Source organism: Stigmatopora argus, chromosome 20 (genome assembly GCF_051989625.1).
Source record: "Stigmatopora argus isolate UIUO_Sarg chromosome 20, RoL_Sarg_1.0, whole genome shotgun sequence".
NCBI lineage: Eukaryota > Metazoa > Chordata > Actinopteri > Syngnathiformes > Syngnathidae > Stigmatopora > Stigmatopora argus.
In genome coordinates, this window is record NC_135406.1 from 457854 (window position 1) to 474843 (window position 16990).

General features: G+C 53.4%; 2 protein-coding genes across 6 annotated transcripts in view; one reads left to right on the forward strand and one right to left on the reverse strand.

Annotated features, from left to right (window-relative positions):
* The window catches only part of col4a6 (collagen, type IV, alpha 6), a 44104-nt gene that overhangs the window by 26875 nt on the left and 239 nt on the right, over nt 1-16990 (reverse strand). For all 4 annotated transcript variants that reach the window (XM_077588044.1, XM_077588046.1, XM_077588045.1 and 1 more), the window contains exons 2-3: nt 16404-16473; nt 12458-12569 (exon numbers count right to left, since the gene is read on the reverse strand). The gene's annotated coding sequence lies outside the window, so the exon portion shown is untranslated. The remainder of the gene's footprint in view (nt 1-12457; nt 12570-16403; nt 16474-16990) is intronic.
* On the forward strand, nt 115-16503 carry col4a5 (collagen, type IV, alpha 5 (Alport syndrome)). 2 transcript variants are annotated; one of them, XM_077588048.1, is made up of 50 exons: nt 115-493; nt 4632-4688; nt 4762-4851; nt 4941-4985; nt 5161-5205; nt 5292-5354; nt 5437-5490; nt 5557-5583; nt 5667-5747; nt 5845-5907; nt 5967-6002; nt 6085-6126; nt 6210-6302; nt 6432-6485; nt 6589-6645; nt 6728-6772; nt 6850-6903; nt 6988-7029; nt 7133-7226; nt 7302-7589; nt 7664-7753; nt 7849-7919; nt 7994-8185; nt 8271-8439; nt 8525-8617; nt 8692-8796; nt 8883-8980; nt 9073-9223; nt 9303-9416; nt 9504-9671; nt 9867-9956; nt 10045-10191; nt 10273-10371; nt 10454-10543; nt 10627-10766; nt 10846-10972; nt 11074-11253; nt 11337-11387; nt 11465-11650; nt 12484-12493; nt 13438-13579; nt 13649-13721; nt 13796-13867; nt 13967-14095; nt 14166-14264; nt 14355-14567; nt 14641-14818; nt 14883-14997; nt 15082-15254; nt 15328-16503. In XM_077588048.1, the coding sequence occupies exons 1-50, from the start codon at nt 428-430 to the stop codon at nt 15407-15409; spliced, it is 5043 nt and encodes a 1680-aa protein (XP_077444174.1). In that variant the 5' UTR covers nt 115-427; the 3' UTR covers nt 15410-16503. The 2 variants fall into 2 exon arrangements, with proteins under 2 accessions (XP_077444174.1, XP_077444173.1); XM_077588047.1 differs by lacking the exon at nt 12484-12493 and having other exon boundaries at nt 116-493; nt 13446-13579.

Genomic DNA, 16990 nt, shown 5'->3' on the forward strand with positions numbered 1-16990 from the left:
GCTCCAAATTGCAAGTTTGACGAGGGGAGGCGAGGCGGGGCGGGGCGTCATCGCGAACGCCGAGCCAAAAGGTGCGCGTTGCGAGGGGCCGGTATCGCTGCGCGCCGCGAGTGGAAAGTAGATCCGGCCGGGAAGGGGCAGGGGCAGGTTCTGGAGCCGAGGCAGAGAGGGGGGGGCCACAGCCGCACTTTAGCACAGCCAGGAACGGGAGCACTTTGGAAGCTTCGACCAGCGAGAGAGAGAGAAAGAAAGCCAGCCAACGAACCAGCTAGCCAGCCAACGCCAACGCCGGCCCCATTTCTCAGATCGCCGTCAGCCCCACGTCTGTCAGCTCCCCCCCTCGCCAGGCCATGCGCGTCCACTAGCGAGGCGTGCTTTTGCTTTGCCGGCGGAGTCCCGACCGACCACAGCACCGACCAGACGCAACATGTCCCACGGGCTGACCCTGCTGCTCTTCGCCCTGTGCGTGGCCGCGCAGCGGGCAGACTCTGCGGTAAGTCCTGACTCATTTTGAAAAGACGCTCTCGAGTATACTGGAGTTCTCCGGGACCCCCCCCCTCCGCGTCCCGCTTTTGGAACAAGTGTGGGGGGGGTCTTGCACTCGGACTTTTTTGCCGAGTTGCTTTTGGCTTTTGCCATTGCCATTCGTGACAAAATAGCATGGGGTTAGCGCAAGTGGGACCATTTGAAAATAAAGAACGTGCTTGCTTGCGTGCGTGTTAGGTGACATTGGACTTGTTGCTCACGCATGCCAACCTGACTTTAGACGCTACGTTGCGCGTGTAAAGTCAAGCCGTGCGCGCACCTCACGTCATCTACCCCCGATGAAGCCAATGTGAAGGCTCATGAATAATTCCAAATCCATGCAGAGCGAGCGATGCAAGCGGACAGGCGGGGCCACGCCCCCAAAAGGATGGCTTCGAGCAGGCGTGGCTCACGTGCTTTTTGCTTGCCGGTCACCTTGGCAACTCTGTTTGCCCAATGACCTGTCAACATCCAGACGGAATCTGCCGGTCGAAAGCGACAGGCGTCTCAAGCGTGTGGACGGGCGCTTGTTTAGAGGCTCTTGTAAGTTTTTGCTCCAAAGTGAAAAAAAAAAAGACATTCCTTCAGGAACATGTCTATTCCAAACACGTGAGCTCACCGACGCCCCCTCGTGGAGCTTTGCTGGAACTTCCTTAGGTATAGAAGGAGTTCTAGCATTAAATGCGGTGCGCAGACAGGTGAGCGAGTTCAGCAACAACTCGTACACCTGGACGCTTTTTCCTTTGAAAGCACCGACAGGCAATTGATTCGAGGCACGCCCACCGGGAGACGGCGCCGCCGAGTTTGGCTAGCCACAACAGCCTGGGGTCGTGACATCACGTTTCCAGCAAATCCTTCTTTCCGCTCTTTTGCGCGCACCGACCTCACCGTCCAATGTCAAATTCCTGCATGGGTTTGGCCGGTTATTGGCCCGATCGTCCTCATTTGGCTTGATGAGACACCACGCCCAACTTTTGTATACGTTTAAGAAACGACGACGCCGCGAGAAGTCACAATTGGCCAAAAGTCAACGAGAAGCAGCGGTAAATGTTTGGACAAGTCACTTGCTGAAAAAGCAATCTCGGCGTCCCGAGGCAAGCCAAGAGCTTAACTCGCGGACGGCTATGGACGTCCACTCCGTGGACTGCCTGCCGGGAACGCTGCCAGCCAAAGAAGGAACCTTTTAAATGGCGTGCGGGTCGACTAGCGACAAAGTCATTCCAAGTCCCGGCAGAAGCCCGATGGGAGGTCTGTCCTCGCGAGTGGCGCCCACCTTTGTCACGACTTGGGGTTTTTGGCCCGTGTTGTTTGTTCGCTAAAGAAGGGAAGCGAAAAAGACGCGGCGGATGTTTTTGCCGTCAGCGCGTTCCCGGGTTTTGGCCGGAACGCGGGCGGCGGACTCGCGTTTAGCCCTCGGTGGGGATTCGGCTGGAGCGTTTCGCCAAGTGCTTTCGTGCCAGGCTGATGAGAAAATCAGACGGGGGCTGGATTTTGGAGTTGTTGATTAATGTGCCTTTGGACTGTTGTCTACTTTAGGAAAACAGCTCCTTCTACCAAGGGCGGGCCGTCGTCGTGGAACGTAAGGTTAAAGGTCGGAATCGGGTCGTGGCACAAGGTGGCGGCGGTCCATCGGGCTCGCCGCCCAGTTTGCCATTCTTTGTGTGGCTCTATCCAAGATCCATGTCGCCGCGGCACTACGAAACGATGTCTCATTTAGCCACCCCTGAAAATGCCTAAACGTTTACGTTTCTTCTTCTTTCCAAAAATCCCGACGGCGGAAGCTGGACAAGGTGTCTCCACGCCATTTGAGTGGATCTCCCATCCAAATAGAGCTAACTCCGAGACGAGTCCGAGGCCCGGAGGTTGACTCGGTCGAGGCGCGCTCTCCAAACCACTTCCCAAATGGCGTTCGGATGGCGCAGACTCGGTTAATCCGGGGCAGCGCGGTGGCTGGAATGCGACTAAGCTGGGGGGGGATAAAGCGTCAGGGCGCCCGGCCACTCTCGCCCTTTGCCTTCCTTCCTACGTCCTCCACCGTGGTTTTATACCTCGGCGGGAGGAAATTGGGAAGAGGTGGAAGTCGAGCTGGCCGTTCGGCGGCTCCCGCATTGGGGGCCCCGAGCTCGATTGGCGGGGAATTTTCAGCCGTTCGGCGAGGCACGACATCTGTGGCGAGGGGGGCCGCGGAGCGACGGCGGCTCCCACGTTGGGGGCCCTCGAGCTCCATTGGCGCGACATTTTCGGGCTCGAGGCGAGCCAGAAACCTGCCCCGACGTGCCCGCCTCCGCGCAAGACGGCGTCTGAAAAACTGACGGGCAGGCGAGAGGGAACGTGTTTGGGCCGACAGCGCTTGCCAGGAGAGACGTCTAATAGATTGTCTAAATCCTCCATAAATCATCCATAAAGGAAATGGGAGGCTTTGATTTGTCAAAAGCGTTAGGGATTGCTCCCGCCCGCCTGCACGCCAATGGGACTTGGGACAAATGTTAGCAGGTGAACGCAGATGTGACTTTCCCACGAGAAGGTCAGGGTGGGTGAAGTGGAAGAGCGCCCGTCCTGCATTCTCCCAGAAAGGCGCGCTTATCTTGTTGTGTCTATAACGGCGGTAAATGTTGAGATTAGGCCCGGGCTCATCCAAACACATTCGGGTCACTCGAAGCAGCGGAGTAGCCCAGATGTCTAAACATCCTCCAGTGAGACTCTGGAATGTACCAGCTGATTTACACGATAGTCAAGTGGAACCCAAGGGGGACGTAGCCGTCCCGCAGAGATACCATATTCCAACGGCGCGGGGGCCCGCCAGTGGGAGAGGGAGCGGGAGGTGGATTGGGTACGTTTGGCTTCGCGACGGTCCAGAAGAAAGAATTCCCGCAGGAGCCCGGCGACAAGATCGCACACGTGCGTGCGAGGGGTACTCCAGATTTGCAGCTAGGGGTCTTCCTCTTCTAGTCAAAACACACTCAGACATTCGGGCCGACGGGGAAACATTTGCTTCGGTGGTGGCGTCGTCACCTTCAAGTGGTCCATTACAAGTTTGCTAGCCTCATTTTTTAATTTCCTGGAGCCGCGCGAATTTGTGTTTAACGTGCTAAGTGAGGTGGTGGCATCCCGTAAAACAGCGTCGCCTCCTGGGCAAGTCGAGGTATTGCACTTACTTGCCGTTTGTCGAGGTTGAAGGTCGACAGTAGTCTCCCCCCTATTTCTATTTCCCCCATTGTCGCGGGGCAAAACAAAGTGCCAGCGCTCATCCCAGACCACATTGAGCTGAAGCAGACCAGAGGCTAATCTGGAGAGCCGGCCGGCCGACCCTTGTAACAACACACCGGCCCCGCGCGGCCTTGGCGAGCCAAGCGCCAACGCAATGGGGCGTGCGGGGTGTCCGCCCCCTCTCGCTTTGGGCTTTCTGCTGCTCCTGTTTTTTTCCCCTGACTATTGATTGTTTTGAGATGGCCAGCTGGAAATGATGCGGACAACAAGCACGGGAGAACTATTTTCTCAGCATCCTCCCACGACAAAGTCCCTTTGCGTGGTGGGAGCTGTGGATGCAAGCGGCCGTTTGGAACCTGCACAATGTTTCCCAGGGAAGGAAAGGGAAAGGGAAGGGGCTGGCTGCTGCACTCTCAATGTTGCCGTCCCATAAAAACAGTATTCACGAGCGCCCTCTTGTGGTGCAAACCGGTAGCTTTTCAGAAATTCTACACACAAGTTCTTAGTTGCAACAGTTTAAGGCCAACTTACCTCTTCATAGGCCAAAAAAAGAAGAATCATTTCATTTCAGTCAATGTATTTGTACAAGAACATGCATGATTGAAACTGTACTACCCACCTGTTAGATGAACAAAATTGCAATGACAATGCTGTTTAAAACTGCTACTCGTGTGTGTGTGTTTGTGTGTGTGTGCGCTTGCGCATGTGGCATCGTTTACCTTCAACCTGCACAAGGGATTAAAGATGGAAATTAGCCCTCAGCTACAATCGTCCATATTTACATATATTCATTCACATGTGCTGTCCCTTTTAAAGAAATCAAACTCAAACTTGCTACAACTAAGCGTAGCTTGAAAATATACACTAGCGGGTAAAATTGAGGCGTGTTTGTCTACTAGGCTTGCCACGGATGTGCGGGATCCAAATGCGACTGCAGCGGAGTCAAAGGAGCCAAGGTAACCTTCGCCTTTTTGACCAAAGCGCTCGCGGGCAACGTCGCCCGTGCTCAACATGCCATCGGGTGCGCAGGGCGAGCGGGGTTTCCCGGGTCTCAGCGGACAGCCGGGAGTGCCGGGCTTTCCGGGACCCGAAGGGCCGATCGGACCCCGCGGGGAGAAGGTGGGTCGATGCGGCTGGACTTTGCACGCTTTTCGTTCCGAATGAAGATGCCGTTCCAATCCCGTCTTTTGTTTTTGTTTTTCTTCCAGGGCAGTGACGGGCCAATGGGATTTTCTGGCCCAAAAGGAATAAGAGTGAGTGTTGTCCTGATGAACACCACCAGCACATTAGCAACCAATTGAATTTGGTCAGATTTGGCACATTGGGAACACTGTTGTAGTTCCCCTTGGTCTCCAGCAGATGTCGCCATCTGGGGTTAGTGAAGCGATAAGTAGATTGTCACTGATTGTTATTATCCCCTCCATTCAGGGACCTCCTGGATTGCCTGGATTCCCAGGAACACCAGGGCTTCCGGTGAGCTTTCAGGATGAGGAAAAACTGTCACCATAGTTCAGTGCTGTTGTCCTTTTGTCAATTCAGACCCCTTTCCCCTTTCTCAGGGTCTACCCGGGCAGGATGGAGCGCCAGGACCAAGAGGAACGGCAGGTTGCAACGGGACAAAAGTACGTGGAGGAAAGTACTTGAAAAGACCAACCATTGGCCCGCTTTGAAACATTTGGATTTTGGACTTCCTCTGACCTCTAGGGTGAAATTGGCTTCCCGGGAACCTCGGGGATCCCAGGACAGCCTGGACTGTCGGTGAGTCTGCTAGAGAAATGCACTTTGTTGCGCGGTGAGCCTGGACTTAATCATCTTCTTCCACAGGGTCCGCCTGGTCTTCCTGGACAGAAGGTGGGGGATTTTGAAATTCTTTGCCATGGATGAAATGGGAAAAACTGTTTCGAGCGCTGAAACGCTTCCATTTTGCTTCGCAGGGCGATCCCGGTGACGTGATCTCAACCAATCGTTTTGGGGAGAAAGGAGCTGTGGGATTCCCCGGACTGCCAGGCGTCCCGGTGAGTCTCCCTCGTGCTGGCGTGTCACGGATTAGCGGAGGAGAGTAAGACCTTGAACGATTGACTTACCATTACGCACTCCTTGAAAATATCCAAGGGTCCTCCAGGACCCGCTGGCTACCAAGGTCCCGTCGGCCCTCCGGGAACGAGAGGCTTTGAGGTAAGCGGCCAATTTTCACCCGAGACCATACACTTGCTGATTCAATGGTTGTGCGGCAGGGTCGACCGGGTCCTCCGGGTCCTCCAGGACCAAAGGTGAGCTCTCTTGTCCTCAAATTGATCGTTCGTGAAAGAGAATGGTCATGGTGATCCAACTCTTTTTTTCCCGCTGAAATAGGGGAACATGGGACTGAACTTCCAAGGACCCAAAGGTGAAAAGGTACTGTCTCCTCACAAGGCACTGCGGCTCTTCAAATTTTCTTCGATTCAACTGACTTCGAGCAAATTTGACTGTGCGCAAAGGGTGAGACCGGTTTACCGGGACCCGCCGGGCCGCCGGGCCAAGTCGGGGAGCAGAAGAGGCCAACTGAGATCGAGATTCAGAGAGGAGACAAGGTAAAGCTACCGACCGGGAAGGGCCCGCCCGTGCGATGACACGGAAAGAGAAGAAAGAAGTGGCGGTGAATGCGCACACCTTGCATGTATACTTTGAACACTCAGTCTTTTGCACTTGTCCATTGAAAGGGTGACCCCGGACTCCCGGGACTACCTGGTGATCCGGGCTACCCAGGTCCTCCTGTAAGTTTGTTGCCGCCGTTTGAAAATGCTTCCCGTGAAGTTGAACCGTGGGATTTGAGTTCCTGGGAAATGGACATTGTCTATTTTTGATTGGTGATTTCAGGGTACCCCCGGCGGCCAGAAGGGAGAAAAGGGAGAACCGGGAGAGGCAGGCAAACGTGTGAGTTTTCAAGACCAACTCCATTTGGGCCCATTTGACGCGTAGATGTCTCACCTCTCGCCGTTTGGATTTCCTTAAACAGGGCAAACCGGGCAAAGACGGCGACCCGGGTCCACCGGGTTTCCTCGTGAGTCCCGGGAACTCTCGGTCAATGCGTGAAATGACAGACTGCTCAGAACTGCTTTGATTTCCCTCTTCTCCCAGGGTCTCAAAGGAGAGTCGGGCTTGCCAGGTCCCGCAGGCAGAGATGGGGAGAGAGTACGTTCTTTTCTTTGGAAATCTTGTCCATGATTCACGTGGGATGGCTGATTCCATTCAACTTTTTTTCTTTTTCTTCGGAAGGGTACCAAAGGTGACCGTGGATTCCCAGGTTCTCCGGGACTGGTGCGTATTCTACCGAGCCCGGGTGCCAAGAAATAAGCCCATTCAACCGTAGCCTCCGGAGTCTCCCGTGGAGGATTCGCCTTGATGCTCTTTGTCTCACCAGGTGATTGGCGGACAAACGGACCCGCAGGTGGGACCCAAAGGCGAGCCCGGTTTCCCTGGCTCACCCGGCATCAAAGGAGACCGCGGACTCCCAGGTCAGCGGAGAACGATCTTGTCTGGACTCAAGTCAAAATAAGGTGAGTTTCTAAGAAGTGTTGGACCTCCTCTAGGCGTGACAGGACCTTCAGGAGCGCCAGGAATTCCGGGTGGCGGCGGCGGAGGCTCAGCAGGCTCCCCAGGCTTCCCGGGGGAGAGAGGTCAAAAGGGAGACACCGGCAGTCCGGGGCTCTCTCTTCCAGGGCCTCCGGGGCGCCCCGGCGCCAATGGGTTGCCGGGGCCTCAGGGGCTCCCTGGGCGCAGTGGCAGCTCGACCGGTGGCGAAGCCTGTCTCCCCGGCAATCCCGGACGTCCCGGCCTATCGGGGGAGAGAGGTTACCCCGGAGATGCGGGCCAAAAAGGTCAGATGTCAGTTTGGTGGACTCTTTGGAGTTCATATTTAAGGGATCAATCCATGGGTCTGTTAACATTTCAGGTGAAAAGGGCGAGACCTGTGTCAACTGCTATAGTGGCACGGGTGGCATCCGTGGACCTCCAGGGCCTGCAGGTCAACCTGGATACCCAGGTAACACGATAACTCGCACTTTGGTCGATGGTTAACAGATGTTAACGCACAGTCTCGAAAAGGCCTAGACTAAAATCTAAATCGGGTGTATTCAGGAAATTCAGGTTCTCCAGGTATTAAAGGAGAAAGAGGCTTCCCTGGATCGCCCGGCGCAAATGGAGGACCCGTGAGTGAAATTTTCACAATATTTACCCCTTTAATTTTTTTTGGTTGACATCTCCTGGTCTCTGTGTTCCACAGGGTATTCCTGGGCCTAATGGTCCTCCCGGATTCCCAGGAGAGAAAGGAGATCCGGGTGAAGCCATCTCTGGCGGTGGTGACAGAGGTGAGAAGGGTGACACGGGATTCCCCGGAGCACCTGGTCTTCCAGGTCTAGATGGACGGCCGGGTCGCGATGGACAGCCTGGTCTTGCGGGCCCCAAAGGAGCTCCTGTAGGTTGCCAACTGGTTCTCCGGTGACTAAGGCCATTTGAACCCACCATTGTTCACCAACATCTTATTTTGTTGCATCTGATAGGGATCGCTTCAAATCAGGGGAGAGCGAGGGAGCCCTGGTGATCCAGGTCCTCCTGGGATTGGAGGAGATCGTGGCGCACCGGGACCACCTGGCTTTGGGCCCGCTGGATCCCCTGGAGAAAAGGGTGTCCAGGGTGTCTCGGGCAGCCCCGGAGTTCCCGGTTTTCCTGGTATCGGAGACGTTTGATTGTGTAGCTTGTCAGCTAGAATTATCCCGTGAAAGGAAAACAAAATGTTCCCATCTGTCGCTTGCAGGTGCCAAGGGTGAGCCAGGCGAGGCAGTGGCAGAAAAGGGCCAGCCCGGGGCCAGAGGTCTGGATGGTGAGCCAGGACGTCCTGGGGCACCAGGTACGGGTTCTTCAACCCAGCACCACAGCGCCTGGTCGAGGACAAGGAATTTGATCATTTCTCTGGGATTTCAGGAAACTCAGGTCAGCCAGGTCAGCCTGGATTCCCTGGAGTGCCAGGAGCGAAGGGCGACCCTGGATTACCGGGAATCGGACTACCGGGACCTCCTGGATCTAAAGGTAATCTTGCAATTGAAGTCTTTGCTTTTTTTCTTCATCCATATCCCAACTAACTGCAACCACCTCTTCTTGTTCTTGCCTTCTAGGTTTCCCTGGTATCCCTGGGCAACCAGGCACTCCGGGAGGATCAGGTAGACCAGGAGTAGACGGCCTTCCAGGCCAGCCCGGATTCCCCGGGGCAAAGGTCAGTTGAGATTTTTCCAAACTTACCTTCATTGAAATGGACAAAGCGCAATTTGCAACGTTCCGTTTTTCTGTGTGGTCACCTTTTGACAGGGCGAACCTGGCTTTGGACTCCCGGGTCCGCCTGGCCCTCCAGGTGTACCAGGAGCTAAAGGACTATACGGGCTCAAGGGAGACTCCGGCTTCCCCGGAAGCCCTGGGTCACCAGGAAGATCTGGATTTGATGGCGCACCAGGGGCTAAGGGTATTTGAATATTGTAATTTTATTTCTTCTACAAGACAAGGCAAGACCCCAAACCAACATGGTTCCTCCGTTGTCCTAGGTGAATCGGGAACATCTGGTATCCCTGGACCTCGTGGCCCACCGGGACCACCAACGGAAGGCTCACGCGGGCTTCCAGGAGCCCCTGGACTTCCCGGCCCAATGGGTGCACCTGGTAAGGAGAACTTGAAAGCCGTTTGACAGTTGGAATGTTTTTCACATTTGTAACAAACAGAATAAGCCAGTGTTCTACCCCAAACAGGATTTCCTGGAGGAAATGGCGCAAAGGGAGACCCTGGCACTCCCGGTTTGGATATTCCGGGCCTGCCAGGAGACAGGGGAAGTCCTGGTTTCCCCGGGTCTCCAGGGCCAGCTGGAACTCCAGGACCCCCGGGAGGGCCTGGACGAGATGGCTTTTCGGGACAGCCGGGTAAAGAATACGTTCAAGAACATTTGAAATGGACTGCTACAAGCAAAATTTGTTGATGCGCCACCTCTAGTAGTTCATCTGTTGAATGACTCCCAGAAAAATTCTTGAAAAGTCATACGTCATACGTTCATGTTCCCATGGTTGGCGCCATTTGGTGAGGCGCTGCTGTTATTCCCATTTCCCTCTTGCCTTCAGGCGCTAAAGGTGATATGGGTCCGATCGGATCTCCCGGAACACCCGGACAAAATGGTGGTCCTGGGGCACCTGGTGGTCCTGGACAGAAAGGTTTTGATTGACCTACACCCACTTGAAATGTTGTTGGTGAAGAACCAGGGAAAGAAAACTAAAGATAGTTTTTTTATATTATCTTCAGGTGAATCTGGATTCCCTGGTAGGGATGGCGTACCTGGCGGTCCTGGCTCCAAAGGAGAAAGAGGCAGCGTTGGGGAACGAGGACCACCAGGATACAACCCGCCGCCTATTTTCAAAAAGGGCGACAAAGGAGACCCTGGACTGTCAGGCACGACTTTTAGCACACCTGTCGCCCTTCCAACATAGGACTAGAGCTTTAAAAGTGTTTGTCGCACTCAACACTTTACAGGGGCACCAGGATTTCCTGGTCAGAAGGGCATTCCCGGTGTCACTGGTGACCCTGGACTTCCAGGGTCAGATGGACGTCCCGGACTTCCTGGACCATCGGGTATGGCTTCACTACTCCAAGTAGAAACTGGGCCACCACCTGGACCAACAGATGTCTAACACTCTGTTACTGTTCTACACAGGACCAAAAGGAGATTCTGGAATACCAGGAGGACCTGGTGGTCCTGGGGCTCCAGGACTAAAAGGCAGCATGGGAGAAATGGGATTCCCAGGTTGAGTTTGAACCCCTTTCCAACTGTAAGGCCCCTAACTACTAACAAGCAGTTGGTATCACATGCGGTCCTACTTTCCACAGGTCCTTCAGGGCAGAAGGGTTTGTCAGGCCAGCCAGGTCTACCCGGGTCTCCGGGACAGCCTGGATCCTCTGGTTTTCCGGGTGCCAAAGGTGAGCCAGGTTCGGCTGGGGTTGGGCCACCCGGACTACCCGGAATCAAGGTAGGCCTAACCAAGAGGACTTTCAAAAGGAAAAACTTGAAAGCTTGCAGTCAGGAAACCTAGCTGACATATCTTGTAGGGAGATCCTGGCCAGCCAGGTTTCCCTGGAGGCCCAGGATCCAAAGGGACTCCAGGATTACCAGGTCTGCCAGGATTACCTGGAGGACCAGGGGCCAAAGGTGATCTAGGTCCACCAGGATTCCAAGGTAAGCTATTGAACTTTATACACAGTGACCGTTGGGTTAGGGTTAGCCTAACCCAATCCTGAAGATTTGACCCATATGAAATGAAATGTTCTTTTCATCAGGCTCTCCCGGTATTCCCGGTCCAAAGGGGTTGGACGGTGGGCCCGGTGGCCCTGGCCTCACCGGGGCCTCGGGTAGGCCGGGAGAGCCCGGTCGACCGGGATCACCAGGATTTTCAGGAGAAAAGGGTCAAGCGGGTCGTGATGGCATCCCAGGACCAGCTGGTGTCAAGGGAGAACCAGGTAAAGAAATTGCAGGAAATTAACATTAAAACGGAAATATTTTGAGAAGATTGGGCTGAGAAGTTATTGTTCTTACGTCGCAGGGCTTCCAGGCTACGGTGAACCAGGAAGCCCTGGGCTTTCGGGATTGCCAGGTATGCCAAGACAAGCACACGTGCAAAACCAGACGTTCATTGACACTGGCCCACCCCGTGGTGGTGTATTTCAAAAGGTACCAAGGGAGACCCTGGCCCCCTTGGCCCTCCTGGCAGTTCTGGTTTCCCTGGTCCAAAAGGAGAGGCTGGCTTCCCTGGATCTCCAGGCTCTCCGGGCACCATTGGCCCTCCGGGAACTCCAGGTCCTGGTCTACAGGGTCCCAAAGGAATACAAGGACCTCCTGGGCCACCAGGAAGAGCAGGTAAAGGAGCCTACAAGATGTATCGCGTTTACAGCAAGTTGGAGTTGCTGTCTGGTTTCTGGAGAGGCTTCCTGATGAAATTGTCAGCAAACGATCAATTCACGCAGGTGGTATTGTGAGTCCAAAGATACCAGGCAGCAACTCGATGCCATTCACACAAGGTCACTTGAAATGCAAATGCCGTTTTGGATTGACTTGCACCCAATCACAATTCACTGTGGTCGTCATCACAAATGAAGCGTGTCGATCGTGAGGCGCCACCCTAAATGAGCACGGGTTACCAACCCTTGTCCATGTTGAAGCACCACCCACAATGAGCACGGGTTTACCCTCCCTCGTGTCCACCACTTGCCGATGTTAAAGCACCGCCCCAAATGAGCCCGGGTTGCCCGTCACTTGTGCACCTTTGTGAGAGGAGGTTTGTAATGTTCCGGGCTCTTTGTTTACGTTAAATCCAGCAAAGCCAGAAACTTACCTCTCCCATCCCACCTCAATTGACAAAGCGGGCTGATACATTTGAATCTTTAGAGTTTGAGTCTGATTTCTTTAATAAAGGGACAGAACATATGCACATATTCATGTTCACGAACTCACTCACCTTTTACGACCCGGAGTGGAGCGGAGTGTTTATCTGGCTTTGGTGTTCACAATTGTTTTCTTTCAACAAACAAGTGCATGAATTTTGTCTCAACTCTTTTGTAAATGGACCGTTACGTATGTGAAGAACTACAAATTCCTTTTTGGGTTGTGTTGTATTTTGCTCTAACATTTACATTTGACCTTCATTTCCCGACCGGGTTCTCCTACCTTGCGGCGACGACTCCCGCCCTCAGGTCCAACAGGTCAGACCGACGGCGTCGGATCTCTTTCTGCACGCTCCTCCTCACGGTCACCGTAGCACTTAACTCCACGTTAAGATCTGCGCGAGAGGAAGTTAGCAAGTTAGCATTTTGTCCTGCTTGCTAATGGCTCTTCTCTTTCATGCGCCATGCGCACGGATGCTAACGGTCACGCGTCCTGAACAAGTAGGCACTTTGGAAGACAGTTTGCACCACGAACGGTTTTTAAAGTACACCAGTAGCTCGTCACTTTGATCAAACACATATTTCACTGAGAATGCGATAGTATGCTTTTGGTCAGATTTGCACAGAAGCACTTCAAGTGTGACTAACTCACTCAGTTTATTTGATTTTTTTAGCTGTAATGGGTCAGATCATTCTGGGATTCATACAGCATTTAACTGGTTGGCTGCTATTGATGACACTAGATGTCCGATCCATTTAAAGCGAGAGGATTGGCGGTGAATGAGCCAACGGTCAATGGCAATGTCAACAAATTCCTTGATTCACTAACAGTCCTGCATGAAACTGAAATGCTGGTAACATACTTTCAGGAGGCTGCACAAGATGGATCTGTAGAATTGAAGGCCAAATCACATTGAAATTCAAAACACGACAACTTACCTTGATTAGCTTTGATTGTATATTTTGTGCTGATGCTTCTGTCTTAACCTCTTTTTTTTGCCTTCAACCTTCCACTTTTCCCGGGAATTCTGGCGAGCCTAGGTCCAGCAGGTTAGATGATTTTCACCATTTGAGACACGTGAATTTGTAAATGTACACAACTTGAGGTTTGGAGAGTTGATGTTTTTGAGACGTCAAGGCGAATGCCTTTATTTGAACGAACGCTTCCATCGAAGCCTCGTTTGAAACCCTGGGGAACGGAGAACCTCACTCCGGCGATGACTCCAACGATCGCACCGTGACACCCGACCTCTGATCTTGTGTGTACGAAGGCGTTCCCGGACCGCAGGGTCCTCGTGGGACCCCGGGAATCGGTGGCGGCAGGGGAGAGAAAGGCATACCCGGTGCTGGTGGCCAGCCAGGCTTCCCCGGACAGAAAGGAGACCCAGGGGTTCCTGGATTCTCGGTAAGAGTTGAGAGGCAGGGAGCGGCACCCATTGATCTTGTAGTGACCCTTTTGGAACTGTGTCTTTAGGGCCCGCCGGGTGTTCCTGGCGGTCCAGGTGGCAAGGGTGATATCGGTCTCCCCGGCGTTCCTGGATTCCCAGGTACGTTTCTTTAGATGAAGAGCCCATCTTCGGTTGAAGCCAAATCTCAAATGAACATTCACCATCTTCACCAGGGCCGAAAGGAGACCCTGGAATTCCCGGTGGCCCTGGCCTTACCGGTGACCCAGGAGACGTCGGACCTTCAGGTAAACCAATTTCAGTGTGAACACCCTCCACTTACTGTTGGTACGCTGATCCGGACGCTTTTTAAAGACACCATTTTTTGGTCATCTTTTTTACTTCAGGCCCACCCGGTGAGCCTGGTTTTTCTGGGCCCACAACTGTGATCAAGGGAAACCGCGGACCCCCCGGTCCACTGGGCCAGCCCGGTGTCGGAGGACAGCCGGGCTCGCCCGGCCGCGAGGGCCTCCCAGGTCAGTTGCACGATGGAAGTTTGATGGGTCAATCTCAGTGAAAGAATTGGATTTCTTTGTTACTTTTTAGGTCCGGGAGGCGATGCGGGAGATCCCGGTCCAGAGGGTCCCCCTGGCTTCAGTGGCCCGCCCGGCAGGAAGGGAGACAACGGGCCTGCTGGTCAGCCTGGTGAGTCAAAAGTCAACTGCTTCCAGCTTTATTGGGGTTTTGCGGCGTCCGAGTAGACTGACGGTTGCTAAACACGTCACCTGATCCCAGGTCAGCGCGGGTACCCAGGTCCTCCTGGATCCGACGGTCCCCAGGGGGCGCCAGGTCTTCCGGGCTCGGGCTCGGCAGCGCACGGCTTCCTCATCACCAGACACAGCCAGGTCCAGGAAGTACCGTTCTGTCCGGTAGGAACCAACCTCATATACGACGGCTACTCCCTGCTGTACGTGCAGGGCAACGAAAGGGCGCACGGGCAGGACCTCGGTGAGTGGAGCAAATTCAAAAAGTCAAGAGATTTGATCTGATCTGATCGTCCGGGCTCGGGTCCTCCTTCCAGGAACGGCCGGAAGCTGCCTGCGGCGCTTCAGCACCATGCCCTTCATGTTCTGCAACATCAACAACGTGTGCAACTTTGCCTCCCGTAACGATTACTCCTACTGGCTGTCCACGCCCGAGCCCATGCCCATGTCCATGGCCCCCATTACCGGCGAGAGCATCAAGCCGTTCATCAGCCGGTAGGTCGCGGGAGAGGGAAAGGACGCCGTGCGGGTGAACGAGGCTAGCTTCGTGTGCTCCTAGGTGCTCGGTGTGCGAAGCTCCCGCTATGGTGATCGCGGTCCACAGCCAAACCATCCAGATTCCCAACTGCCCCGCCAACTGGGACGCTCTGTGGATAGGTTACTCCTTCATGATGGTGCGACAGACAGGCCACGTCAATCGGCCAAATCTTGCTCCCGTCTACAGTAGCCTCAATTCCTTCCTTCTTGGGTCCCCGCAGCACACCAGCGCCGGCGCCGAGGGATCCGGTCAGGCTTTGGCCTCCCCCGGCTCTTGTTTGGAGGAGTTCCGCAGCGCTCCCTTCATCGAGTGCCACGGCAGGGGGACGTGCAACTACTACGGCAACTCCTACAGCTTCTGGTTGGCCACCGTGGACGAAGGCGAGATGTTCAGGTACGCCGAGAGATCTTTGCGAAAGCCTAACATTTTCCCGCGCCTAACTCCGCCTCCAACCTGACCCCGGCAGCAAGCCCCAGTCGGAGACGCTGAAGGCGGGCAACCTGCGGACACGCGTCAGCCGCTGCGTGGTCTGCATGAAGAACACGTAACGCGCCGGCGTTCGGGCCGACGGAGAGGAGTCGCCCCTGGGTGACGGCGGGCGTGACCGGTGGAATTCCATCAGCGTTTTTGTCTTCAACCCGTAAAAACAACGGTGCTACTGTGCGACACAGCTTAAACAAAAACAAACAAACAAACAAACAAAAACAACAAAAATCTTGGGGGGGCGGGGTTGCTTTGTTTTTCTTAAGAAGTACCTCAAAACAAATGCAGAAAAAAAGATCTCCCCCAAATGGTGCCATGATGCAAAGTTGCATTTTCCCTTTTTAACACAGTGACCTCGTTGTCCTTGCTTTTCCACTTTGGCTTTTCTTTTCCGGCGGGCGAGGAGGACGGGAGCATGGGAGGACGGGAACACGGGAGGGTGGGGTCCGAGGGACGGACAAAAGCTCTCGGCGTTAACCAACGGGCACTTTGACTCGGGCACATCCCGGATGCCAGATGCACTGACTCGTAGCTTTCCTTGGTAAGACTGACAGCGCGCGAGGGGCTTTTGATTTTGACCACTTTTCCTCTTCTTTTTTTCTACGTCCGTCGTGACACGTGGTGATACTAACCCTGCTGCCGAGCCGACTGCTAACTCTGCCGCCTTCCTTTCTTCTTTTGTAAGTAATGACTCATGTGTATATTGTGTAAAACACCTTGGATTAGAAGTGCATTCGCTCTTCATTCGGCAACCCGCTTTTTCGGCAGGCGGCCTTCACTTACGCTCACACAACCACATATTATTGTACAAAGTAAGGCTTTATAAATGATAACAGAATTTTATATATGATAAATATATATTTCTAAAAAGGAGAGTACATGGTGGGTGTTTTACGGTCTTGCATTTCACCAAAAAAAAAAAAAACTATACTGTGCACAGACAAAGCCATTTTCCCTGTGTGTCACATTAAAACCACTTTAAAGTTTTTGTATTCCATTTGTAGAACAAATAATAAAGCTGAATTATGATAAAGGAGAATTGTTTTTAGATTGTCTTACAGGATTTGAATGAAATCTTCTTGTTGAGGAAGCCACGCCGCGTGTTTTCTTTCAGCAACATTTCCAGGTGCTGTCAAATAAAAGAGAAGGAGAGACTTTATTTCCCTGTGATTATTTTGGGGAGGAAGGTCATATTTGTTATGAAATGTCCAAGACTGAAATAAACACACTGACGACAAATGAAACCTTAACATTTCCCCTCATCTGGTTCAACAAATGCTGGCAAACCTGGACTGCCGGCAGGTGGCAGGATGACGCCACCGCGCCGTAGCGTAGACGAAGAACCGATAAACAATTGACGTCACATTTAAAAAGCAACCGCGGGAAAGACGGCGAGATGAAAGGATAGCAACCTGAGCGTTTGGCTAGCTAGAACGATAGCATCGAAAGCATTTGGCTAGCTAAAACCATAGCAACAAAAGCATTTGGCTAACTAAAACATGTGGCTAACTACTACAACAAAAAGCGGTTTGGCAGCGAGAGAACAATTTGTCAACACACACAAAATAACGACACTATTCCTATTTCAATCAACAAACGTACACCGAAAAAGCGACATTAGGACGACATAAATACGAGAAGCCATA